General features: G+C 35.7%; 2 protein-coding genes across 10 annotated transcripts in view; one reads left to right on the top strand and one right to left on the bottom strand.

Moving 5' to 3' along the window:
- ITFG1 (integrin alpha FG-GAP repeat containing 1) overlaps positions 1 to 16,776 on the bottom strand; it is a 103,569-nt gene extending 86,793 nt beyond the window's left edge. Inside the window, exons 1-6 of the mRNA XM_026102244.2 lie at positions 16,498 to 16,776; positions 13,878 to 13,950; positions 12,245 to 12,390; positions 10,471 to 10,528; positions 9,486 to 9,560; positions 2,146 to 2,240 (exon numbers count right to left, since the gene is read on the bottom strand). Coding sequence (XP_025958029.2) covers positions 2,146 to 2,240; positions 9,486 to 9,560; positions 10,471 to 10,528; positions 12,245 to 12,390; positions 13,878 to 13,950; positions 16,498 to 16,672 — 622 coding nt within the window. The 5' untranslated portion in view covers positions 16,673 to 16,776. The remainder of the gene's footprint in view (positions 1 to 2,145; positions 2,241 to 9,485; positions 9,561 to 10,470; positions 10,529 to 12,244; positions 12,391 to 13,877; positions 13,951 to 16,497) is intronic.
- A 26-nt stretch (positions 16,777 to 16,802) lies between these two features.
- Positions 16,803 to 25,043, top strand: part of PHKB (phosphorylase kinase regulatory subunit beta) — a 104,585-nt gene continuing 96,344 nt past the window's right edge. For 2 of the 9 annotated variants that reach the window (XM_064519590.1, XM_026102242.2), the window contains exons 1-2: positions 16,805 to 17,025; positions 19,698 to 19,787. In XM_064519590.1, the coding sequence (XP_064375660.1) occupies positions 19,733 to 19,787 (55 nt within the window). In that variant the 5' untranslated portion in view covers positions 16,805 to 17,025; positions 19,698 to 19,732. Of the gene's footprint in view, positions 17,026 to 17,373; positions 17,495 to 17,522; positions 19,788 to 25,043 lie in introns of those variants that run through there. The other 7 variants (XM_064519589.1, XM_026102240.2, XM_064519591.1 and 4 more) reach the window with 4 other exon arrangements.

Genomic DNA, 25,043 nt, shown 5'->3' with positions numbered 1-25,043 from the left:
TGTTGGAAGAAGAACAATGAAACTCAAAGTGCAATTTCATGCTTGGTTAAAGGCAGGCTGAAATTGCTGCTACTGAAAGAGAAGTCTACCTTTCCTCTGTGCTTACAATGGCCCTGGCAATCTTGAAGCTGCATGCTGAGTTGGATCGGCTTAATAAGCCAAGTGAAAATGAGTTCTCTTCCCCAACATGTCCCCCGCAACTAAGCACTTGTTGAGCAATTGCTATAGCTGATGTGAGGGAACTGCCATAAGTGTGCAGACAGGGCCAGAGAATTGGTGGCTCTTTGTTTTGGCAGCTGGGCCGTCTTGTAATAACATCTATCAGTCATGAAATAGCGAACATCCCTGATATGTATATGTAAGGTATTATTTTTCAGTACCATATCCCTTGCTCACAGTCGGTCCAGATTTCACAACAACAGCAAAAGTCAGCTTCCAATTCCCAACTTGAAAGCAGTAAGTTATTTTAAAGAAAACAATTCTATAGCAATATTTTTTTCAGTTTCCTTCTCAGGATGGATTATTTTCCTTAAAATTTTCCTTAGGATGTCAGTCTAATGTAGCATGAGGAATTACATTTTTGCTGTTACAAGGCCAAAAAAAAAAAAAAAAAAAAAAAAAAAAAAATCACAGACTTTGTATAGGGCGTGGTGGGAGCTTTAATATTATGTGGATCTACTTTAATAGAGGAATTTCCATACAATACTAGTGCTAACTGGAACTCTTTGAACATTCTGTAGATGAACTATCTCTCATTAAGAGATTAAGCACCCTCCCCAAAATTGTTCCTACTATTTGATCAGTTTCTGTTTATCTACATACACAGCTTAGAGTACCTACCTTTATCTGCGAGTTTAAATTTCAATATATTCATCTTAAATAGTTACCTTTAATGCACATCTACTCTGCCCACTCCACTAAAACAAAATTCCAAAGGATTATACAGCTAAGGGTTTTAGAACTGGTTATTACATGACACTGATTATGGCAAGCAATCATGTATTTAATTTTCCAGTTTGAATCTCCATTTGACAGCTTCATGCAGCAATTTGCCAGAACTGAAAATTAAGGTTTGATTATGCACTAGAACAATCAACTTAATCCCTAACATTTAAAAGCAAATGAATTAAGTAAACCTACGGACTCTTCCCTCTCTCAATTCCATGCTACTAAATAGGAAAAAAAAAAAACTTTCCAAAATTACCATATATGAATAAATGAATATAACATATCTAGCAGAAGACACAGCACTACTGAATTCATTTACTGTGTGAAGAAACAAAGTTTAGCGTAATATTTAAATATGCTTTGAGGTATAAACTGTGTATATAAGTGATAAATATATTCATTTGGGTAACCAAGGCTAAATTGCATTGCATGTTACATCAAAAATAGACTACAGCTTATTTACCATGAGAAAAGTTGTTTCCTGTATTTGTGTCTGTAAAACACTGATTTATAAATTGGTTATAGGATTGCTCATTTAGTAATGGAAGGGTAAGAACAGAAGTCTCACATGTAATTTTCTCTCCCAGTGGTAAAACAAACTGCAACAAAATGGAATGAGTAAAGTCATATTGAAGTCTTTATGAAACAAATCAGGAGTGAAGTCCACTGTTATAAAAACTCATTTGAATGAAGCATCAGTTTTCAGAAACATCAATTTTCAGAATCAAGATGAAGAAAATACACCACTATCTGCATCTGCTTCAGCTGCAAAGTCTGAATACTACAGTATAGCATCACTAAAAAATAGGAAACGCAGCCTTGATGGTGAACACAAAATTATTCAGAACAAGCACTAGTTTTGATTAAATTATCATTCATCAAGAAGTAAAAGACTTCATTAACTTATTCAATCTGGCAGTCATTTTTGAAAAACCTGAGAACAATTCAAATTGTAGATATTGATTAAAGTTCAAAGTAGTAAGTCATTTAATTAATGAATACAATGTTGTAGAACCAATTAAAAAAATCATATTGAAATTGGCTAAAATATTAGAAGAAAGATATAAATAATGCAATATTTTATATATTTGTGACAAATATTGTTAGGAAGGTATTTAATAGACTGAAGATACTGTAGACTGAAAAAACATGACTAGTATCATCAGAGCAGTTAAGTATAATAGTTTTATGACTTACCAGCAGTAAAGTCATTATTCAGATCTATAAAAGCATGAGAGTGCGGTATATACATTTTACTTCGAGTGTCCAATGCAGGATGCCATGAAAAGTTCCTACGAGACAGAAAGAAAAAGCAATGCATCTCATCAATGCTTAGGGACTGTTAACCATGATAATACATGTTTATTAAAAAAAGGCAGGGGAGTTGGGGGTCTTCAAATAAGACTGAACACAAATCATATTCTCCTAAAGCAAAGTTAAAATTACTGTGTAGTTCACAATATACCAAGTCACTAGACTAACTGAAAGGTTTTGCAAAGGATGATGTGTATGAAAGGGACTTCAGCTGGTTTCTTAACTGTCTGAAGCAACTTTTTTGTACACAGAAAAGTATTATCACCCACAAGGAAACAAAATTTAGTGCCTGGACTTCAAATGCAAATGTTCAAATACTGCCCCCACTCCTTTACTCAAGCAGGTTTATTGCTACTTTTTTTTTGAAATCTATTTTAAGATTAATCAAGATGAATAAAAATGGACTTAATCACATGCTGTGTAAAGCAGCTGATGGACTTTAGGCCACAAACAAACAAGCCCCCTGCCACCGTGTCAGGCTATAGACTGTGTGATTCATCAGACAGGTGACAGAAGTTTTACATATGCTCCTGCATCCAGCTAAAAGTTCTGCCTAAGAATCCATAAAAATTAGCAAGCCTTCACCATATTTTCCTGAAAGTTTAAAAACTGTTTAAAATTACATATATTATCAAAGGAATTATTACTATCTCCAAGTAGTGTTATGAATGTAGTATTTACTAAAATATTTCAGAGATGATCATAATATTCTACAAACCTCAACAGTGAGAGCAGAGAATATGGAAACCTTTTGCTCAAGGTACACTATTGCCTTTCAGTAACTTCACTCAAGTCACAACCTCTTATGTTGTTCAGATTCAGTTTTTATTAAAAAAGTAATAGTTACATATTTACCAGCTATATGGAAAGTCTTAATAAGTCATTATCAAATTTTGACAATTTAATTGAAAAAATATAGTGAAATGCTATTATGCTTCTAACCGAAAGCCGTATATGGTTTTATTTCAATCTCAGAAATGCATACGGGACACAAAAAAACCATTGTTTCCATAAACCAAAAATGTCTTATTATCATAGAGGAATAGTTCAAAATATCATGCAACCCTAATTGCTGGTCATAATTACAACAGTAACACATTAATTACGCATGACATTTAGTAGCTTGTAATCATGGGTTTAGTCATAAGTAAACACAAATACATACTTCCCATGTTCGTCATCTGACTATGTAGTTTAAAGACATCTAGTAATTATATTACAGATCCCCTTCTAATGCAGTAGTTTCCAGACATTATTTGGTTTAAACACAACCACGCTTCAGCAATTTCTTTGGAAAATAGCTATATTTATTTACCAATATATGGACATTCAGAATGCTGGTATAATTAATGCTGAAAAATTCTTAAAAACTGAATATAAAGTGTGCTTTCCCTCTCAGTTATCAGAGACATGGCATGCTGAGCCTTGTGATAGACAGCTGTTCTTACTCTTAACAGTTTTAAGTAAGCTCAGTAAGGTGCTGAAGCATGCTGGTTAGACTTCTTTTCTAGCAGTCCCCATCACTGCTCTCAATTAAAGGAGTAAGTATTAACAAAACAACTGATACAAGCCACAAGTCCATTTCCTAGTTCAGAGTACTTTAAAACAACAAACCAACCAACCAACTTTTTTTAATTTATTTATTTACAAGATATATATATATAAAAAAATCTGGATATCCTTATCTCAGACCAATAGCATATTTTAGCTCAAGGATTTACTCTGACAACTAGAGACAGCATTCCCTATGCTCATTTCCATAATATTCACTCACAGGCCTGTAACATTTGTCCTTGCTATCCCCTTTTGAATGCTCTTTATGAAAATCTCATTTTTCAAGACATCTACATGAACAAAGGGACAACTGCCAACTTTACAAAATACTATATTGTAAGTTATGTGAAAGGAGTTGAAACCATCCTAGTTACATACATAATTCATGGAAGAGATAGCAAAACACAGAAGCAACATATTACATATATGGAACTCCTCCAGGAAAGTTCTAAAATATGAGAACCTGTCACAAAAGTCCAGTTTTAAATTCTAATTACATAGTTCAGATCTATATAAAAACCACCAACGCATTACCCCCATCCAAAGAGCACAACAGTGAGCCAGACCAGGCAACAAAGTTTCCAGAGGTAAGTAATAGATAATACTTTCAGGAAAACCTCAATATACACTAGACAGATCTAAGTAGGACAGTGATATTATTGTGATATTACATTACCACTCTTGGGAATGACTTGTTTCGTTCCAGTAATATTATATGCATATTACACATACATTATAAACACTTATGTATTACGTATATGAAGTACTTATTCTCCATGACTCATTTTATGGTCAGCAAAAATAAGCATCAATTACCTCCAAGAAATCATAACTAAGCCTTAGAACTTGAATAGAAATCACATTATCTTAAAGAAATAATGACGTGTTCCCTACAGGTTTTTCTGTGTGTTAATTTCTGAAGAAAAACAAGAAAATTGAAGCTACTTATATATGCAGCTCTAGTCTAAATTAAAATATTTTAACTTAAAAATGGAAAAATGTTCTTCTAAGCAGATGAAATAAAGTTGTTTTCCACACATAGGACATTGCTTATCTTGTTGCCTGTAATACTCAGCCTTATTTTGGACTATAACCAATAAGTTTATTTGTATCAACGTGCTACTAAAAAGATTTCTTCAACAAAAATGAAACAAAGCCTCCCAAAACTTAGGTCTTTATCTTATAAAGCTGATAAAAATCTTCAATATACAATCACTGCAATGTCACTGTTGTTTTCAGGAACACCCATGAGGAATCTGCAGGCTCTATTCCATCTGCCATAGATTTAAATAAAAGTAATCATGATAAAATTCAAGCACAGAATAATGACAAAAAACATTTTCAAGAAAGGTATAAAGTTTCCAATTACGTATTTAAATGATTTAAGAATAACTGTAACACTGTTTTCCCTACCTCACTTCCAAATGACCTCTGGGGAAAGAAATATACCCTTCTTGCAAAAGAATAATTATAAAGGAAAATATCCAGTTAGGAACAAAAGGTATAGATTTTTTAAAACTCACTGTATCAGACTGATACTGAATGATTGAAAAAGGCAAAAAAAAAAAAAAAAAAAAAAAAAAAAAAAAAAAAAAAAAAAAGCCTGAAATAAACATTTCTTAAGGGCCACGGAGATGCAAGCTAGGAAGCCAATGCACTGTTGTCATAGAAACACAGTAATCATCTGATTGACTTCTCCAGTACTGAGAGACCTCTTTTGACACAATTCTTGCTAAAAAAAGCTACATGGAAATGCAAAGACTTCATAACGCACTCCTTCTTTTAAAATAAGCATAAGTATTGATTACATAAACCCTAAGCAGCTGTCACATCAACATCTGGGTTTCTCCTGAACCACACGGCATTACAAGTTTCTGCATTAATGTTAACAAGTAACATTCAAATCAATGCTTTCAATTTCCATTTAAAAGCTCCAAAATACTAAGTTAGAAGATTCAAACTTGATTCTGGAATCACTTCACACAGAAAATTAGTAAACAGGAAACAGCTGATTTAAAGGTACACTCCTGTAAAATAACACGTCCTCAGTTCCTAATTTTCCCAATTATTTATTTCATGATCAGCCAAAAGAAAACAATTCAATTTGTCAAAAGAGGACATTTCATACCATCACAAAAATAAGAACATGATATTCATTTTTTACAATTATTATCCAACTTGCAATTATGTTCTGATTCCTGAATCTTTTGGATACTGTTAAAGAATAGCGAACTGAAACTGCCTAGAGGCAGCTGCTTAGCACAACTTATATAGAACTTTCTTAGCATGAGTAGCTAAATTTGCTGAAGCCTTAGGCCGCACTTAGATAAAATAATGAACTTTTACTTAGTCCAGTAAGAAAAGGGCCTCAGAGCTGGTTCAAGCTGGGAAGATGAGGAAGTTACAAGCAGTCTGCATTCCTGCGTCTCACACTCCGAAAGGGAGGGTGTCAAGGCTTTGAAATAAGACCAGTGCAGGGCATTAGGACCTTGAGGGGCAAAGCCTCAGCTCACTGCTGGGGCAGTGTTAATTGTTATGATTTAGAATCACCTCCTCCTCCTCAGGACTTGAGAGATAACAGTAAGACCCAACAAGAAACGAAGGTACAACCGTCAGCAGAAACCGCAACAGTAAAGATAAGGGAGAAAAACAGCCTGCCTAGGAACAACGATGAGACCCAATAAGGGGCAGGAGACCCCAGACCTAAAAATTCCTATTGGTCTGAACTACCACGTGAGGGGTGGGAAACTTCATTTGGAAAAGCTGTAATTGCCCAGGCATTTCTTTGTTTGGGGTCCCTCTTCGGAGGCACCCAGCTCAAGCCGTAATTACTGCATGCGCGTCATTAAAATTTCATTATTTAATTTGCTTTGATTTGGCTCTGAACTTTTCTGCGGGAACCTAGGGTCGGGCCCTGTTATGGTGGCTGACAAGCCTAATTTCCATAACAGATACTTCCTTCCTTCTGTGGATTCTTACTAAAATTCCCTTTCTTTTTTAAATCTGCACTATAGGAATAAAAACTGCAGAGAAAATACAGCTCGATTGTTCAATAGCTAGCTAAAAAGATCTAACATAAAAAAATTATTTCCTTTAGCCCTGGGGAGGAACCATGCTAAAAATCTTTTTCATAGTTTAGTTACAAATGCAAAAAAAGCTGTTTACTAAAATCAACCAATCTTTGAACATTACGCTATAATGTCTATCTCATAACTGTGATATGAGTTGCACTAAATCTCTTTAGAAAACTAAACATAATATGTAATACAAGTTCCAGCATTTTGTGAGATTAAAGTTACTTTCATTGGTCATGTACATACTTTTTAATATTGACACATTGCTGCGTTTTCCTTGTTACATGTTCTCCATTAGCAAAGAAATCACTATTTTCCCCCAGGTTGATGTCTTTTCTATTTCTTTAATCTGTTAGAATTTTCATACAACATGCTCCCAGCAGAATTTTTGCTGAAATCAAAAGGTAGAGGGGAAAAAAAGCAAACACAAGACCCTAAAATAACACTGATAAATCCAGGAAAACAGGCATTTAAAAGCTTCAGTAAAGCAAAAAAAGGGGCGATGACCATACTAAGCTGGTTGAAATTCCTATGAGAAAAGTAAACTGCTTTACCGCTTCCATTTTATGTAAAACATAATTTTAAAGCACACTGTTGAGATTATTTGGCCATCAAGAGAATTTAGGTAGTAAAGTACAAAGGAAAGTTTCCTGACACACTTTTATGATGCACAAGAAATATGTATTTTTAAGATTTGCGAAAAACAAAAGGTGAATCCTTTGACACATCGATAACTGATTCCCTCTGTGTTCGTCTATATCTTCCTTTTTTCAACCCCAGATTACTGAAAATGTACAGATGCTTACCCTACTCTTATTCTTTCTTTTCAATATTTATTTCTCTATCAAGCTTAATTTTTTTTTCTGCTCATATCTTAAAATGTTTTCTTCAGTACATCTCCACTAAATTTCTGTCCTGTATTCTGTCTGTTAGTTCCAGAATCTATTATTGGATCATGTTAATAATGTAGTTTTCTTTCCATTCTTTACTTTGCACCTTAAAAAAGACAGCAGAAATTTCTTTTTAATTCTGAGCACATTCTTTGCCAATTGAAAAACAAAACATTTAAATTAGGGAATAATTTCCAATTCAAGTATCATTCTTTTGAGACTTCTTTCCTTTTTCAATGATGCCCAAAACCTCAGCATTATCAATAAGGTTCTTTCTTACAAAAATTGGAAAGTTAGTGTATTCCAAGTTCAGCTTGGCGAGACAGGAAAAGATGTACAGAGACCTATTTTTCGTTGTGTAAACAAAGCCTCATCCTATTCAAGAAAAGACCAATCACTAATTCAAAATCATACCAAAAATATATCCTTGACTACACAGTCATAATAGCTGTTACAAGCTAAAGCTTTCTTTTTGTCAGATTACAAGTCCCCAAAACGGAACAGCATGTGAACTGTCCTTCTTTAGAATCACTTCATGTTTACAGTATTCATTAGTGTTTTTGACAAATAGCTATCTATTTTCAAAAGACAGATTTGAAGTGCTTTGTATCTTGCCCAGTCTTTGAGGCATTTCACTGCATTTTTGGTTTGATTTTAGAGATTAGTCCCTTTGAATGGATAGAGATCCACTCTTTTGTTGTGCTTTGACTTCAGCATCCATACTCAAAGCAGTTAAACAAAATTAATCCTTTTTATAGTCCTTACTAACCACTATAACCAATATCCCATTAAAAAAAAAGAAGGTTAATTTTTTAGTTCCAGCATTTACTAGCTAGTCCTGTACTAGAAACCCCAAGCCTAGAAGGAATTTTAATCACAAAATCTAGCTCACTGCTACTGCAAGCAACTGGGTCACATAAAACTCCAGTCAACTTTTATCTGCCAAAGATCGATTCCTTAACGCAAAATATATGATGCAGAGAATACAACTTGCATGCAAACTTAAAGTTGTCCTTTATTTTTACAGAAAACTCTTTACAAATCTCCCCTTGCATTAGCACATCAAGCATTCTCCTTAATATATATGTTAGTACCCTTACATTTTGTACATTCCACGCTTTTACTTTTTCATGTTATCTAACCTTCTGGTAACAACTCATTTCCTGGATAAATGAAAGTTGAAATCATTTGTAAGTTTACCCAAAACACTCTTTAAACTGAGTATTTCCCTTTTGCCATCCCTTATATTGGAAGATCTGTTCCAGTACTTCTCTGTTCCAATTATCAGCCTTGTACTTCCTGTTAGACTGAATGTAGCTGAAATTCTACAGACTTTACTTAAAAACTTTGGTTTACATTTTTGTGCAACACTTAGCATAACAGAACTCCAAATAAAAGTTGTAATACTAAATACCATGGTGCACTAACAAAGGAGATGATAACTGCTCCAAGAAAGAGATTTCTCATATCAAATAACAGCATTTTGTTTTCTTAGCTGTCATGGAATTTTTACTTCCCTGTGAAAGAATGCTGCAGAGTGTTACATAATGTTTAAAGGGGAAACATGAAAAAAGAGGAAAAACTTCATGTGTTCGCACAGTTCCAATTAAACATGACAGTCTTATGCCTCTTTAGCAACAATAGAAGTGGATGCACAAAGAATCAGTTATTGAAATTCATGCTAATAAATAAACCCTTAGCTTACCCGCCTATCAATATCTGTGGCTTACTTGAATCGCTTGTGACACCAAAGACGTCAGGAATCAAGTCACCATTGAAGCTGAAAACACAAAACAATTTCAGTATAACCTTATCTATTATAGGAGTCAAAACTGAATGTTGTTAAGTCACCCTATATATTTGGTTAGCATTTTCCCTCCAAGCAATGAACAACTTTCAGCTGTGCGTTCCCTTCTGAGCTTTGGCTCTTGTCTGGGTGGTTAGTAGTATGCTTCTTCAAATATCGTAAATTATGCTATGCATTTGATTTCTCAGCTGTGTTCATCAGATTATGTTACTTAACAAGAAAAATACTTGTTATTTTGTTTCAAGTTTCTTTCAGATTTAAGAAAGCAAAACTGATCAAAAAACTTCTCTTGGTCAAGTCTCTTGCCTCCTCTACCCTTCCAACACAGACAAGCTCTTTCCCAGGGTTCCTCCAATTGCCAGAACCTTAAATAGTTCTTGTTTACATACATACACCCTAAGCAACAGGAGTTTGGTGAATAAGGTTTGAAAATCATCATCAGTGGAACTTGAGGAGGGCTTAGTAGTGTAACCAACGAAGCAGAATTGCAGCCTACTTGACACTGCACGTAAGGCCTAAGTGCAAATTGAAATCACAATACAAACTGCTTACAGAAAATAATTTTTGTTTTGCACAAAATCAAAAAAGTTAAATGGTTCTTTTTCTACCTAGAACACCGAGCACTGAAATTAAAAAATTTAAAAGCTCATTCTGTTACTGTTGCCAGAATGGTATAATACACCATATTTGTAAAGATGACTGAAATACTTTCTCATCTCGTTAGACCAATTGATGTTACCTCTACTTACAAACCATCCCCTTCTTAGAAGATGATAAAAGACAATAAGGAGTGTTTCAGATTTTAGTGTTAAAATATATTTATCTAAGATGCTCTTAGTCACCGTTAAAAATTTTTTTTTCTAAAGAGGTAAAATATACTTACTCCATTATTAGAGGCTCATCATAAAAAGTCTTATTTAACACATTTTTATGGTCAAAATCTGAAAACAGAAAACATTCACTCGATTACACTACCAATATTTTATGATATTTACATATTTAGTTTAAATATAAATCTTCTTCTATTAATTTACAACTATTAATTTGAAGATCAAAAATCAGCAACTATTGAGCACAAACAATTAATGACTTCCTGAGGTTCTGTGTGAATTTAAGCTTTTAATTCTGGATAGGAAAGGTGAGTCACAGTTCAAACTCTGAAGCTTCTCTCTCCACTACCTTAGACTACAACAAATTATTCCAAATACATCTTAATGAAAACTATTTCTATGTATGACTGCAGTAACATAGACATAATAAAAGAAGTCTGAACTAGCTGGAATGAAGACACACTCAGAATATTTTTGTAATATTGTACATGAAACCTCTGTTTACCATTTTGTCACTGTAAAAGACATTTCTAACCACACATACTGTGTGCTTGAAATAAGGATTAGAAGTAGACTGCCCAAATGGGAAATGAGAATTTTAAATTCTTATCAGATAATCTCCTCTTGGACTTCACTTTTACTTGTAGCCTGAACTCCTTGCCACAGCATCCCAGTTTCCTTCATCTCTCACATACTAAGTTTGTCTTCTTTCCAGCCTCCACATTTGTATGTCAGTGCCTTCCTCTTGATTTCTCACACTTCCATTATCCAATCAAGCACTACATACCTTCCCATTAACCTTACTACATACCAACAATTTTCTGAATTTTTAAGGTCCAACACCTTTCTAAGTCCTCTGAAAATACTCCATATATTTTCATCTGTGTCTCTCAACATTTCTTTATTCAGAAGCAAGAGAGCATAAATTCACCTAAATCCTTCATATTCTTTCCAATACTACAGCTATTATTCTTTTAATATTTGATCCAATGCATTTTCCCAGGTTGCTTGTTTCACATCTGAATAAAACCACAAGTAATGGTATCTGAGGCCATCACTTGCCTCACCTATAACTATTTTCTACCATTGTTGTTTGTAACAGTGACTGTTTCTCAACAGTTTTTACGAACTTAAGAGATCATCTTTTGCTTTTCTGTCCTTGTTCAAACCCTAAACCCTGCCTGAAACCCTTTCCTAGCAAAGTCAACAGAAAACAGAAGAGACTTCAAGGAGTCACATAGCCCACAACTCTACCCTAAGAGAGAATCAGCTTTCTCTTGAACACTGCTGAGGGGTATTTTTCTAAAATTCTTGAAAGTTTTCAAGGATGGAGACTGCAACCTACCTCAAAAACCGATTTCAGTGCATCATTGCCTCTAATGTTTTTGTTTTTAACAGTCATAAGAGTATTAGATTGATGTTCATAAGTTTAGGCATGATATTTTGAAAATTTATGCATTAAACTTTACACCAGGTTCTCAGCACACACTAAATTAAGATGAGATGGTATTTTCTGATAATCTTTGTGAGGCTGACATGAACATGAGGAAGCCACAAGAAGTAGCTCTTCTGTTAGTAGGCTACTCCTAGTCTGCAATATCATTTGGTTATGTCTATTGCATGATATAAAAGCAAATTTTAGCTCTGTTCTCTTACATTAATTATTGAATATAGTTTTACAGCAAAATGAGCATGAAGCTGTGTTGCTGCTAATCACCACTTCAGCTGTAAAAACAATCACCACAGTCAAATGAGTTACAACTTTTTGAAAATACTTTGTATTAAAAGTCTAATAATCTTTATTAATAAGCAGTCTCAACAACTTACCTAACGTTTGGTTGTGTCCCCAGAAAATAAACACTGAAAGTTCATCTCTGCCATGATTTTGAGTCCGGGTAGTCAGGAGGACATCCATTTGTGAATCACCGTCATAATCTCCAGGAACTACACTGGTTATTACAACGCTTGCAGGTCTAAAATTAAAACATTGCAAATAATCGTACAAATGCGAGAATGAAAATTGAAGGGGTTTGTGTTTTCAAAGGCTAGTCTTCTCTTCCTAGTCACTAGTAGTTGCCACAATAAAATATTTTCCTTCGTCAGCCTGCATTTTTAGTCATCTATTGCAAAAATGCAGTAAGTCTAAATTGCATGCAAGTATTCTGTGGGATGCTGTCTTTCTCCAAGGAAGGATGACATTTTTAACTCTACACTTCAGCTAGCATACATTCTTCAGCCACATCTCATTTTTAATGCCATGTAGACTTTATTAAACCCCTACATATGTCTCAGAACCAGCCCTCAAAATCCATGTCTCAGAAAGCAGGGTCTTTCAGTTGGATTCCAAGAGCTTAGATTTCATGTTTTATGGTCTTGCAGCAGAAGTCAGATAGGTGAACACAGTCATCTTGTCCCATCTTCTGCCACATCTTACCACTTCCCCCTAAATTAGCTTTTTCTTTCATATTTTTTGCTTGGTTAATCTTATGCAGAAGATATCCTACTTAGATTTTCTGCCTTATGTGCAAAACCATGGATCTTTCCATTGAGAATTTCTAATTTAAGAATTAATTAATTCAATTTCTTAATTCCAATTCTTAATTCCATTAAGCTTTTTCCAACTGTGTGCATTTCTAATGCACTAAACAAAATAAATGATTTACTTCCAAGATAGGTCTGCATGAGAAAAAAGATAAATTCATACAACTATAGAAGATAAAACTGAGATATAATAGCAATTTAACTTTTAAGGGACATCACAATACCAATAAGCATTATTAATATGCAATAGCATATCCTGTAATGATTAAACTACACATACCACATGCACACACACAGGTTTTTTACATTCATTTAAAATGTATGCTTTTTAACTGCATTTAAAAAGTTTAAAAAGGTACACATCTGTACTCCAGAAATACTAGAACGCCATTTTCCATATCTATTTCTAAAGCAATTATTGGTTGTACTCCAACAGTAACTACAGAAACTACAAGGATTTCCCTGAAAACACGTCTTGGAATGGAGGCTAATGTTAATGTTACTTAATTTATCCTATGATATAGGTGTTAGTTGGCTTTACCAGGAAATAAAGTTCTCAAACTAAGTCAGCTGCGAGAAGTTTCCAAGATATGGGTATTTTTTATATTAATTAGAGGACAAAAACAAAGTGGGGTAGTAAGAGGGTAGGAAGTCATGCCTACTAGTTAGCTATATGACAAAACTCCTCTCCACAAATTCTGTCATATGACCCAGAAGTCTAAACAAAGCAAAACAAAATGTATCAGGCAACGAATCGGGAAACTTCCTGGTCAAAGGATTTGAGCTCTAAGAGCAAGCTGAACCACACAGCCAAACAGATAAAAACAACAGAAACAATTCTAGTCATGTTCCCATGGACTGCAAAGATGCACTTTCAACAAAAATTACCACTTAGATTGTTTCATCAGTGAATACTTACTTCATTGATAACCTAACTCTGGGCTTGAAGTACGGTTCCTTTTGGTCTGCCAAAAAGATAAGCAATTCATTTCCTGCAAAAGCAAATAAGACTTAATGAATAACCCTTAAAGATGAAGCTCGTAAATGGATTATATAAGAAAAAAATATTTAAAAAGCTATGCTGTTAGTAGTTACTTCTCACAATAGCAGAAACCTTCAAAGACCCCCCACACAACCACTTCTTCCTCCTTCAAAAGGAAGCCGAAGAAGTGCTTCTTCAGAACAACATTATAAATCTAAATGAATCTTAAAGATGTGCTAATGTCAAGAAGCTTCTTTGGGGCTTAGTGTTAGACCTTTCTCATTCCTATTGTTACCACACCTGTTAAAATAAAATTTTCTATAATGAATTAGAAAACATTACATGTGGAAAAGTAGCAGGTATCAGTTCTATACAAATAACTAAAGCTTAAAGGCTCCAAGTTTTACAATATCGACTCAGACATAGGAAGATCTAATAACTGCTTTCTCAAGTCTACTGATAGAAGCACCTTAAGTGAAACTCACAAAAGTAACCCACTTCCCTGAAGCATTTTCTCATATAGAGGCAATGATATATGCTAATTTCATGTTATTATTTCAGGAAGATCTGAATAAAAGCCCATATATTCTGTTACACAATGAGTTGAAATTTGAAGAACAAGAAAATTGGTAAACTGAACTTTAAAATGTATTTTTATTCAGCAAAGCACAATTCATATGTGCTTAATTCTGAAAGAAAACCATACCTCACGGCTTAATGTTTTTTTCTATTATGCATTCTTGATTATTTTTGGTTTTTTGCATTCTCCAGACAACTCAGCTGGAGCTTCCTGAAATGTAAGAACTAGGTTACCTCACCGAAAAAAATTCTATAACCTCAGCTACCACAGTGTATTTGAGAAGCATCATTGTGTGACAAATTTCATACCTGTGGAATAGATAAATACAAACTTCCTTGCTATGAAAAGAAGGTAACTTCCATAAACTTATTTGCAAAGGAGAATATGCCAACAATGAGTATATGAAAACAAACCCTTTCACAATGGTGACTAGTACAGCCCCAACCGTCAAGCTAATAAAGCCAGAGCTACGCTACACATTCAGAATTGATTGAAAAAGTTGGCACACAGTAAGGTGAAGAAACCTGCTGGCTGGCTAAATTTCTCATAACGAAGATGTAGGTTACCTACTAACTTTGACCTGTCTTTTTATCATCTACCTGGTAAAGTAATGATCATGAGGAAGAAGCAGATCTATCACAATTTGCACAGATCTTACACAGATCAGGTTCCAGGAAGTCAATTTATATGACTCAGAAATAAGATCTTCTGGTCACTGTAGACAGATCTACAAGAATTTCAGCACGGTGCTCATCAGCAGTCCAAACAAACAATAATGGGAATTATCAGAAGAATAGAAAACAAAACTACTATGCCACTACACAAATCCATTCAAATGCATCTTAAATGCTATTTGTAGTTCTGGTTTTCTCATCTCAAAACAAAAACAGAGGAGCAGGAAAAGTACTGAGGAGGATGATATAGATGGAACAGCTTCCATATAAACAACAATTAAACAGATAAGAAACCTGCAGTCTGAAAATCTGAGCAAGAACACAGAAGTTCCTAACATTGCCCAGTGAAACAGAGAAGGTGAATAGGGGAATGATCACTCACCACCCTGTACTATCGGAAGAGGCATCAAACACAACCAGAAGGTGGTAGGTTAAACAGGCAAAGAGCACGAGTTTTCCCACTTGTCATACACAAAACAGGTAAGCTTATACATCATTTCATTTATCCCTATATTACTGCATTGCAGTTTCAAAAATGACTAAACCCAGAGCCTACTGGTAATTCTGAACTGTTCCTGCATCAATACTTAGGAATCAAGGTTACCTCTAAAGCATTCCTAGTTTACCCTTTTTCATAAAGCTACAAGTGCAAATTTGAAAGACAAGGTCTTTAGCTTATTTCACAACCATAAAGTGAACTTTAAAGAAAACACTTCTTGTCCTATGTAAAACCATACTTCAGCGCAAACTGAAAAAATTTCCTTCTGTACAGGACTTCTCTCAGGAGTGAAGCAAATGACAATTTTGATCTTTAAAATATTTTTGTTATTCAGTACTGTCATCTTCAGTAATGCTGCAAATTGGGACTCAGGTATAAGCATTAAACATCATACTTTAAAACATAAACCAAAGGACAAGAGGCCAATAATTCCCAGCAAAAAAAAAAAAAAAAAGAAAAGAAAAAGTCTTTCCCTACCCAAGAAAGGAGAAATAAATATCCAACAAGAACCTGCAGCTTTTCAAGAATATACAGCAATGAGGATATGCAGAAATACAAACACACATCAGATGAAAGCTCAGTCACTTATATGTTACATCGATGTCTATAGCTGTAAGCCTACATCGCTTGCTCTGTGATACGCAGCCAGGAAAAACACCTCACCGACAGGTGTTCGTAACACCGGGAAGAAAAAGCACCTGCGCGGGCTCCTGCCGGAGCGGGCCGGCGGCTCTGCCCCCGCCCTGCCCTGCCCTGCCCCAGGCCGCACCGCCGGCCGCGCCACGGCGCCGGGTCCGCACTCACCGCCTCGCAGCACGAACAGGTCCGTCTGCTTGTCCGAGTTGAAGTCGCCGAAGGCCGCCAGCGTCCCGTAGGCCTCGGCCCCAAACAGCTGGGCGGTGACATTCTGCAGGGCCCAGCCGGCCCTCACCAGGGCCAGGAGGAAACACAGCCCGAGCGGGCGGCGGTGGCTCCCCATCCTCCGGCGGCAGCGAAGCACCTGCCTGCCGCGGCCACCCCCACCGGCATCACTTACGGCAGCGCATGGGCGGGCCCGTCACAATATCCGGCTCGCTTCCGGGACTGACCCGGCAGCTTTACGACAACACCGTGACAAGCTGGGCGACCGCGTTTACGGCTGGCTCGGGTAACAGGTGGAGCGCGCTGCTGGGCTCTGTCCATGCAGCGCCGGTGAGCCGGCGGCCGTTGCCCTACCTAGAGCGTAGCGGCGGGAGCCGCAGGCCCTCCTGGGGATGGCGGCAGCGGCGGCGGCCCATATGGCCGATGTGAGCTGGAAGATGCTGGAGCTGCGGGCCCGCTCTAAGCGTTCAGGTCTGACCTCTCGGCTTTCCTGAGGAGGGGCCCGTGAGGCTCCCTCTGCCTCTGTCCTGCGCCTCTCCCCCGCTAAGCGCCCGCACTCCCGCTTTGCCGCCGCTCCCGCTTTGCTCTACCCCGCCCGGCTCTTGCCCCAGTTCCTCCCTGCGGCTGTTTTCGCTGCCTCCCCGCAGCTTCGCGTGTCAGTCACCGCCGGGGCCCTGCGCGGCCGCTCGCGCCCCGCCTTGCACCTGTTGCCGGTGCGCGGGGCCGTTGGGCGCTCCCCAACCGTCCTCGGGGCGCGCGGGCCGCGGCGGGGGGGGGGGAGCGGCGCGCGGCGCTCGGGGGGTTGGCGGCGGCCTGGCTCCTCCCGCGGCCGCGGGGCAGCGTCCCGCTGTCGTGCTTCTGCAGCGACTTCGAGAGAAAGTCTGACCCCCTGCCGATACAGGGCCATAGCGCAGCGCTTTAAAATGAGCATCTTCAACGGGTGAGCGTCCTTAGCGAGAGAAAGTTTCAAATTCTTTAGCGGTGTTAGGTGGCAGCGCTGTGTGAAGGTGGCTGTTATAGGTAGCATTGCTGTAGTTTTTATAAAACTGAACAGATTAAGTATTTTGAAGTTGCAGGCCTTTTTACACTAAAGTACCAGCTCTTATTTTATTTTTTTAGGCCTGACGATTTCTTATTCTGATTTTAGACTCCATGGCAGCTAGATTCTGGCCTCAGAGGAAAGGGTGATGTTTACTCAGTTGACTTGACTTTCCAAAGTTAAAAAACATGTGATTTTTATTTTTTTTTTTATAAAATCTAATATTAGTACGGCTTTTGTTAACATTCTAATGGGAACAATTTTCCAAATGATCCCTGTGGTGTTTTATTGTCCTACATGCTCACAGAACTCAACCATAATTTCCTTATTTGCATATTTCGTTCGTCCATTTGCAGTGATGACTAGTGAGATAGCCTGGAATGTGGAAGTAAAAGAAAATACTGTGTGTAGACTAGCAAGGGGAAGGCTTTCATAATGAAAATTGGTTGGTAGATGACTGCTCTAATGTGTATGATTTGAAAATTTGCACATGTGTATGATACTACTTTGTGAAATACCATTAGGAGGACTATTCAGTAAATGGATTGTTACATTGTGGCCCATTTTGATTATACAGCACTGTTATCTGAACACTAATTGATCAGTGTATCCACAGAGCTGTGCAAAATAAGGTCTGGATCCTGCATGTTAGGAGTATGTGAATTCTGAGTCACAAGACAGTATGTTAACTTTGGGATTTCCTGACAGAATCAGGCCCTGTGACTGTAGGAGGGCATTCAGATGATTTTAAAACATTTGACTTTTTCTTAGCTGCTGCTGCCTTGTACCTTTTTGTTAAATGCAGAAGAAAGTTACTTCTATGATAACAGTAGATTATCATAGTTACTTTCTTCTTTTCCTAGCCATACAACTTCTTATCATTTAAATAGTAACTGAAGAAATTTACTTACTGAAGAAATTCCTTTACTGAAGGAATAAAAATGATTTTGGTTGAAATGCTGGTCCAATAAATGAAGTAGTTTAAAAAATAAACTTTGCATATGACTTTGCAGGTAACGTCCTTATCTAAAAATGAAAATTGTGTTTTTGTTTTTCAAGTCTACTCTTGCATCTTTATAAGTATGTCAAAATTTGTATAGTTTCAGAGCTTTTTTATTTCCTTACTGGTGTCCTGTCAAAAGCAGCCCTGGTTGGTAGTGTCTTTGAAAGTGACCGAAACTCCCGCGTACTGTTCAAATTGGCTGAGTTCTCTACTCAGGAGACTCAGTTTACTTGAAGTATTGTGATACTGTCTAGGAAGCATGGAGCATGTACTCATGTATGAAATGCATGAGTGATTCGTGTTTTACAGTAGATGGTAAAGTATCATTTAAGACCCTATCCTGTAGGTGGTAATGTATATCATGATGTTTATATATATTATATGAATTACCTTTTTGCTAGTAAAAACAAGTTTTATTGAGGTTTTTTTTCACCCTTTCCTTGAACAACAAAATGTTTTATTGATTGTTACTGTGATAATTATCACTTGGGAGCAGATTATAAAGAATGTTCAGTAGCTGGCCAATATGCAGGCCCTGAAATTTTGGCTACTTTGAAGGGCATAAATTTCTTTAAAGATTTGGAACAGATTGTCATCATATTTATGAACAATATTTTCTGATTTTACTTTCCAAACTGGAAGATGTTCTACTTCCAGTAACTGAGGTACTCAGTAGCGTGATCAATGCATATTAATGCAAAAAAATCTTAATGTACATTACCTGTTAGGTAGAAGGAGCATTATGCTTAAGTAGAATTTTAGCTCCGTGTTTCTACTATTTCTTAACACTTTTATATGTATTAATTAGATAATATTTTTATTTAATCCTGAAGTAGAATGTATCAAATAGACTTCACCCTGCACCTGCTGACTTCAGTAGCAAATTTCCAAAATTACACTCCTGTGTGATGTCCAAAAGATGGACTTTGCATAGATTATGCCATTTTACTTGGATAAGATTTAATAATATCATGAAACTTTACTATTCTTCCTGCTGTGCACTGCCTTATGTTAATAACTCCACTAACATTGCTTTTACTTGATTTAATGTTGATTGTCTTTAACATTTACTAAACGGTTTTGAAAATTGCTGTAGTTTAGCCTGAGCCGTTTGTGATTAGCTGCACCAATTTGAAATGGCCAATTTGGATGATGACAGAACCTTCTCTGCGCGTGCCTTTTTGAGATATGGTAAGTGTGTAGTTTTGTGTTTTGTTTTTGTTCGTGGCTATTATTTTCTTTAAAAAATAATTGTTGTGTTTTGTGTTTCATGTGGTGTTTTAGTTTTGTGCTAACCATTTTTTAGAACTGTACAGCAGAATTTAAATAAAAGTGTGAACTCTTAGAGCAAAAATTTTCTAAAATTGAAATCTACCTAAATTAAAATCCACCTTTCAGATTTTCCTGTTTTGTTTATGTTTTCTTATTTTCTTACAAGTATCTCTCAGTATAATAAACTCATTACTTATTACTCATTATTATCTCTGAACTGAAATTTCTTCTTTAGGATGATGGTCATGTGAAAAGTGCTCTAAGAATAATGTTTAAATTTAATCCCTAAAATAAAACCCAACATGACTGTTAAAGAAAAAAAGTAACACTTCCAACAAGTCAGTCATTGTCCTAAAGCTTGTCTTTTGGAAATTAAGTGGAAGCAAAATAAAGGCCTCCTCCCCCGCTGCTGGCACAAATTCTATATTGCTATAATGGAAGCTAGATTGCTTGAGGTTATCAAGGCCATTACTGTTCTGATTTAGCTCAATGTACTTTGAAAAGAGCTTGACTGCAACAAACTGTCCATATGTGATGCTGATCTGGGAAAAGTCAGTGTAGCACTTGCTTAGTCTGTGCTGAAACATATAAGCAGTAGAAGTTTTAGTGAGAGTTACCAGATAGGAGGCTTTTAGCTGTCCCTTGCAACACTAAGGTCACTTGAACTACTTTGCTGTGCCTGTGACATTTCTGTTCTGCCTCTCTAATGTCAAAGGACCTGCAATGTATTGACATTATAATGAAAAATACTGTATTTTTCTCATTATTATATTGATACTTGATGTTTGTCTTCTTGGTAATGATGCAAAATAAACATTTTTTAGTAGTTTTGAATTTTCAGGTTGACAAATGACAATATAAAATACTGGTTGCCTTTAATATCTTGAATAGTTTCCTGCCTTGCTTGTAGCATTTACCTGGTTAATGTGGTAGAATTTGGCATTTTGGTGTATTTTGCTTGTGTGAAGCCCCCATGTGCTGCTGTAACAATCAATATTTTCTTTGCAATGTTCATTAACATTTGTGTGTTTATAAATTATTAGTTGCTGTAAATTCTGAAATCAGTAATTTGTATTAAGTATAATGGACTAAAAAGAGAAATCAGATGATTAGGAAATAGACAAATGACAAAATAAATTGGTATTTCTTTCTTTTGTCATGAAATTCTAAATGGGTTATGTGCACACTCAAAAACACAGGTTTTTGATAATGATTGCTAAAAAGTTCTGTCACTTTAAAACTATTTGAATAAAATCATTGCAAGACTTTACTTCTTTATACCTGTGGTGTTATTGTCCCTCAGTCTAGGTAGAACTTCATTGCTTCTGTTTACTTCTGTCATTTTGGATAAAGAGAAATAGCTTTTTCTCCCCCCAGCCCCACCCCCTGAAAGGAGATGTCATAGCATTATAGAACAGTTCAGATTGGAAGGGACTTCAGGAAGTCATCTACTCAGCCTCTTGCTCAAAGCAGGGTCTTGTGTGTAGTGATTAAAAACAAACAAACAAACAAAAAAACAAACAAAAAACCCCCAGCAACACAGTTCCTGTATCTTAAGTTCATGGAATCCTAGAACTTAGATAGTTAGGTATCTTAGAAATTAATTTTCCTTCAAGTGGAAGATAAATTAATTTACTGCTTTATCCTTGACACAGGCTTGAAATGAGTTGTTCTCATAAGTGCAAGTACATAACTTGTGCCTTCCTAGTTTCCAGTAGTATGGTTCTGTACATCTACAGAGTCAGCACACAATTGTATGGGATTTCAATAGTTTCTTCAAACATAGTTTCAGACTGAAACTGTAAGGTTGTTTACCAGTTACTAACAGTATTAGAAAATACACGTCTACTGATTAGTGCAGTAATTGATATATCTGACAGCTTTTATTGTGGGGAAAAAAAAATCCAGATTATTTTTTCTGAAAATTGCTGCAAAAAATGGCTTGATGCTTGTCTTAAGCTTTTGAAAATTATTTTCTGGTATCTCCTTGCTCAACTACATGGATTGGGTAATTAACAGATTCAATTCAGACTTGAAACCAGGCGTATTTCATGGCAGACAACTATTAGAATAAACTGTACTGTATCTAACAACTTTGCTCTTCAGTGCTTCATTAAGTCTCACCTTAAGAGAGGTTGCAAGAGGAGTCTGGAGGAAAAGGAGAAGTGATGTTGGGAGGATATGATCCAACTGTCTTATTTCATTTCTTAAAGGGTGTAGTATAAGGAAATAATGTCCCATACTAGTTTTGGGCAATGAAAATTACTGTGGTGTGAGATCCAGAACTTTTTTTGTGTCTCAAATCTTGGATTACATCTGGAAACTACTGCTGCATTAAAGGACTGTGGTCAGTTTGGATGTCTTATGCTATATGTCAAATCTAGAAAGAAATCTGCTGTTCTCAGCTTTCTTTGTTTGGTGTGTGCCTACTTTAGTTATGCAAGTGTACATTTACATTTTTTTTTGGCATGTGAAATGCTGGAAATAAAATTCTTGTCTTTTTGCTTCCCTTTGCTTGTGATTAAACTTTATATTGATTTTTAATTCTGAATTTTGTAAAATTAGAATAATCAATGCATGATGAAATGTGCAAATCTGTATCCATAATTTATGTCCAGAATTCCATTCTGATGCCTACTTTTCTATAATATCTGCAGTTTCTGCCATCTTCATGTTGATGTTCAAAGCTTCTGAAAATCTGAATTTGGGAGCAGGTTTTCAAAATGTTGGCCATAGCTTTTAAATATAAATATTCAGGTAGTTTATAGTTTTTCCCCAGAAAGCAATTAAAGCTAACCTTGAATACAACTGGAATAAAAAATGGGTGGGAAAGTTCTTTGTCAGGAGGACATCAGTGTTCTCAGTCTCCAGAAGTGGCATATGTGGGAGTATTTACATTGCTAATAGCTCATCTCTGAGAACTTCCCATAGGTTCTTTCAGTATTGTGCTCTGCTTAGAGGGCATCATTAAATTATTATTTTTTCTGAAATTCTGGTAAAACTGGGTTTCATATGCTGGTTAATAATTTCTTATTATTGTCTGCTAAGTCTTAAATATCTTGTCTGAATTTTACTGTAGGTTCTACATTAGTAATTGATATCTCTGTTATCAATTACTGTGCTGTTTTAGATCTCTTCCTTTTCTCTGATTCTTGCAAAGGAAATGACTACCCTTTTTAGCAATTCTTCAACTTGAAGAATGATGAAACCATATTATTCTGGAACTTGTAAGCTATTTCTGAAATGAAAGGGGATTTTTTTTTCTCATTTTTTCAGTCAAAATTTGGATATAATATATTATTTAATCAATGCAATATCTGAAGAAAAACAAATTTAATTGGAGTTGGGATGAGGATTTTGAGCGTTTTCTTATGAGATGTAAAAGTCTTGATGCAGGAAGCAACACTTTGATTTTCTATCTATTAGTATTTTTAACAGTTTTGAAATAGTTACTGACTTGCAGCAGTCCGCTTCTGACATAAGAAAATGACGGGAATATTTCATTCTTTGTGGCAAAAAATTTGAACTACCATGTACCCTATTCGAATTTGGTATATGGTTGTATATAAATGTGCATCTGAAAGAATATTAAATTAACAATTTTTTAATCCTACTTCCTCACATATTTACTTTTTTAGCTTAAAACCCCCCCACATAATATGATTATAGTGAAATAGGTTTTTATGACAAATAGTAGTTGAAATACATGTCCTTTTTCTGTTGATTCGAAATGCTAACATAAAAGAGAAGAAAAAGATGTCTATTTACAGTACTTGAAGTATTGTATTATATTTATATATATCAGCAAGAATCTTTTTGGAATATTCCCAAAATATATATTTTACCATTGCATGTGCTCACATATTTAACTCTTGACAACAGTATTGCTTTGAATGGGAATGACATGGTATGTTTTTGTATGACAGTGGCACCATCTACAAAAAATATACATTATATATTGATTTGTTAAAAAAAAAATCAGGTTTAAAAGCATATTTTCTACCTTTGCCAAGTATATCTCATTGCTTTCTCCTTCTTAATATCTGCAAGCTAGTCTCTATCAATTTCAAAGATCTCGCAAAAACTTATGTTAAGTGTAGATTGTCATAGATTATAATAGCAGTGTTGTGAAATGGACTGTACTGTTCAGTCCATGGTGGCAGTTCCACAGATCTTATCTAAGTGGTCAGTAGTAATGATGGGCATAAAGTTGAGAAATGTGCCTTCCAAAATATTGGGGCTGATGGCGATGCTTTGTATTTATGTTTTCCACTAATTTTATGTACTTACCTACTGGCATAATTTTAAGCCAGTAATAAGTCCCATAATTTAAATAATCTGCTTAGTTTATGGCAGAACTAGTCATTCAAATAAATTCAAGTAAATTCAAATATTCTCCTCTTCAAACTAAGAAAGAAAAAAAAGCCTAAAAGTTTTTCCACTGCATCTTGTTTTCTATCTAACAGGTTAGAAATGTATAGGATTCTATTCTATCTTGTTTTTAGTGGTGTTTGGTTTTTTTGTTTTGTTTTTGTTTTTCAGTTTTAAAATCTGTTTGTAAATATGTAATTGAGAATAGCTTTGTATAGTATGTTATTCTGGCAGAGAAATAAACTGTTAAATAGGCTTCTTTGGAAGGGGAACAGTTGCTTTCAGATGTATATATCCTCCCAGATTAGGCTTGTTCAGTCATCCTGAAAATATTTATATATGGCTTCCATAGGGTTATGGTCTCCCTACAAAATGACACGGTAGCAGCAGCAAGCCTTGTTTGTCCTGTCTAGTTGTTGCCTTTGATTAGATTGTGATACTAATTAAATATAATTTACTGCAGAATTTGTCCAGCAGAATGCTGTAGACATCCAAGCAAAACATATAGCGTAGATACCAATGAGGAGTTCATGACGAGTATGTGGGAAAACTCTCTTAATTTTTAGTATTCCTTTAAACAAGTTCTCCTACGTGTACTTTTTAAGGAATAAAACTCACGTTTTTCAGTTTTCTTGAACTTTGAGTTCACTTCATCTTTCTGTTTCATCAGCAGTTTAGTGTGGCTGTTTCAAGTTATTTCAGCGAGTAGTTTCAAACAGCTAAACAAATACGACTTGTAGATGGTGGTGCTCTGACACTTTCTTTTTTTTTTTTTTTATTCTGTCTTCTTTCTGCCCAAAGTTG

The sequence above is a fragment of the Dromaius novaehollandiae genome, chromosome 13 (assembly GCF_036370855.1).
Source record: "Dromaius novaehollandiae isolate bDroNov1 chromosome 13, bDroNov1.hap1, whole genome shotgun sequence".
Lineage (NCBI taxonomy): Eukaryota > Metazoa > Chordata > Aves > Casuariiformes > Dromaiidae > Dromaius > Dromaius novaehollandiae.
This window is presented reverse-complemented; position numbering and strand designations above follow the sequence as displayed.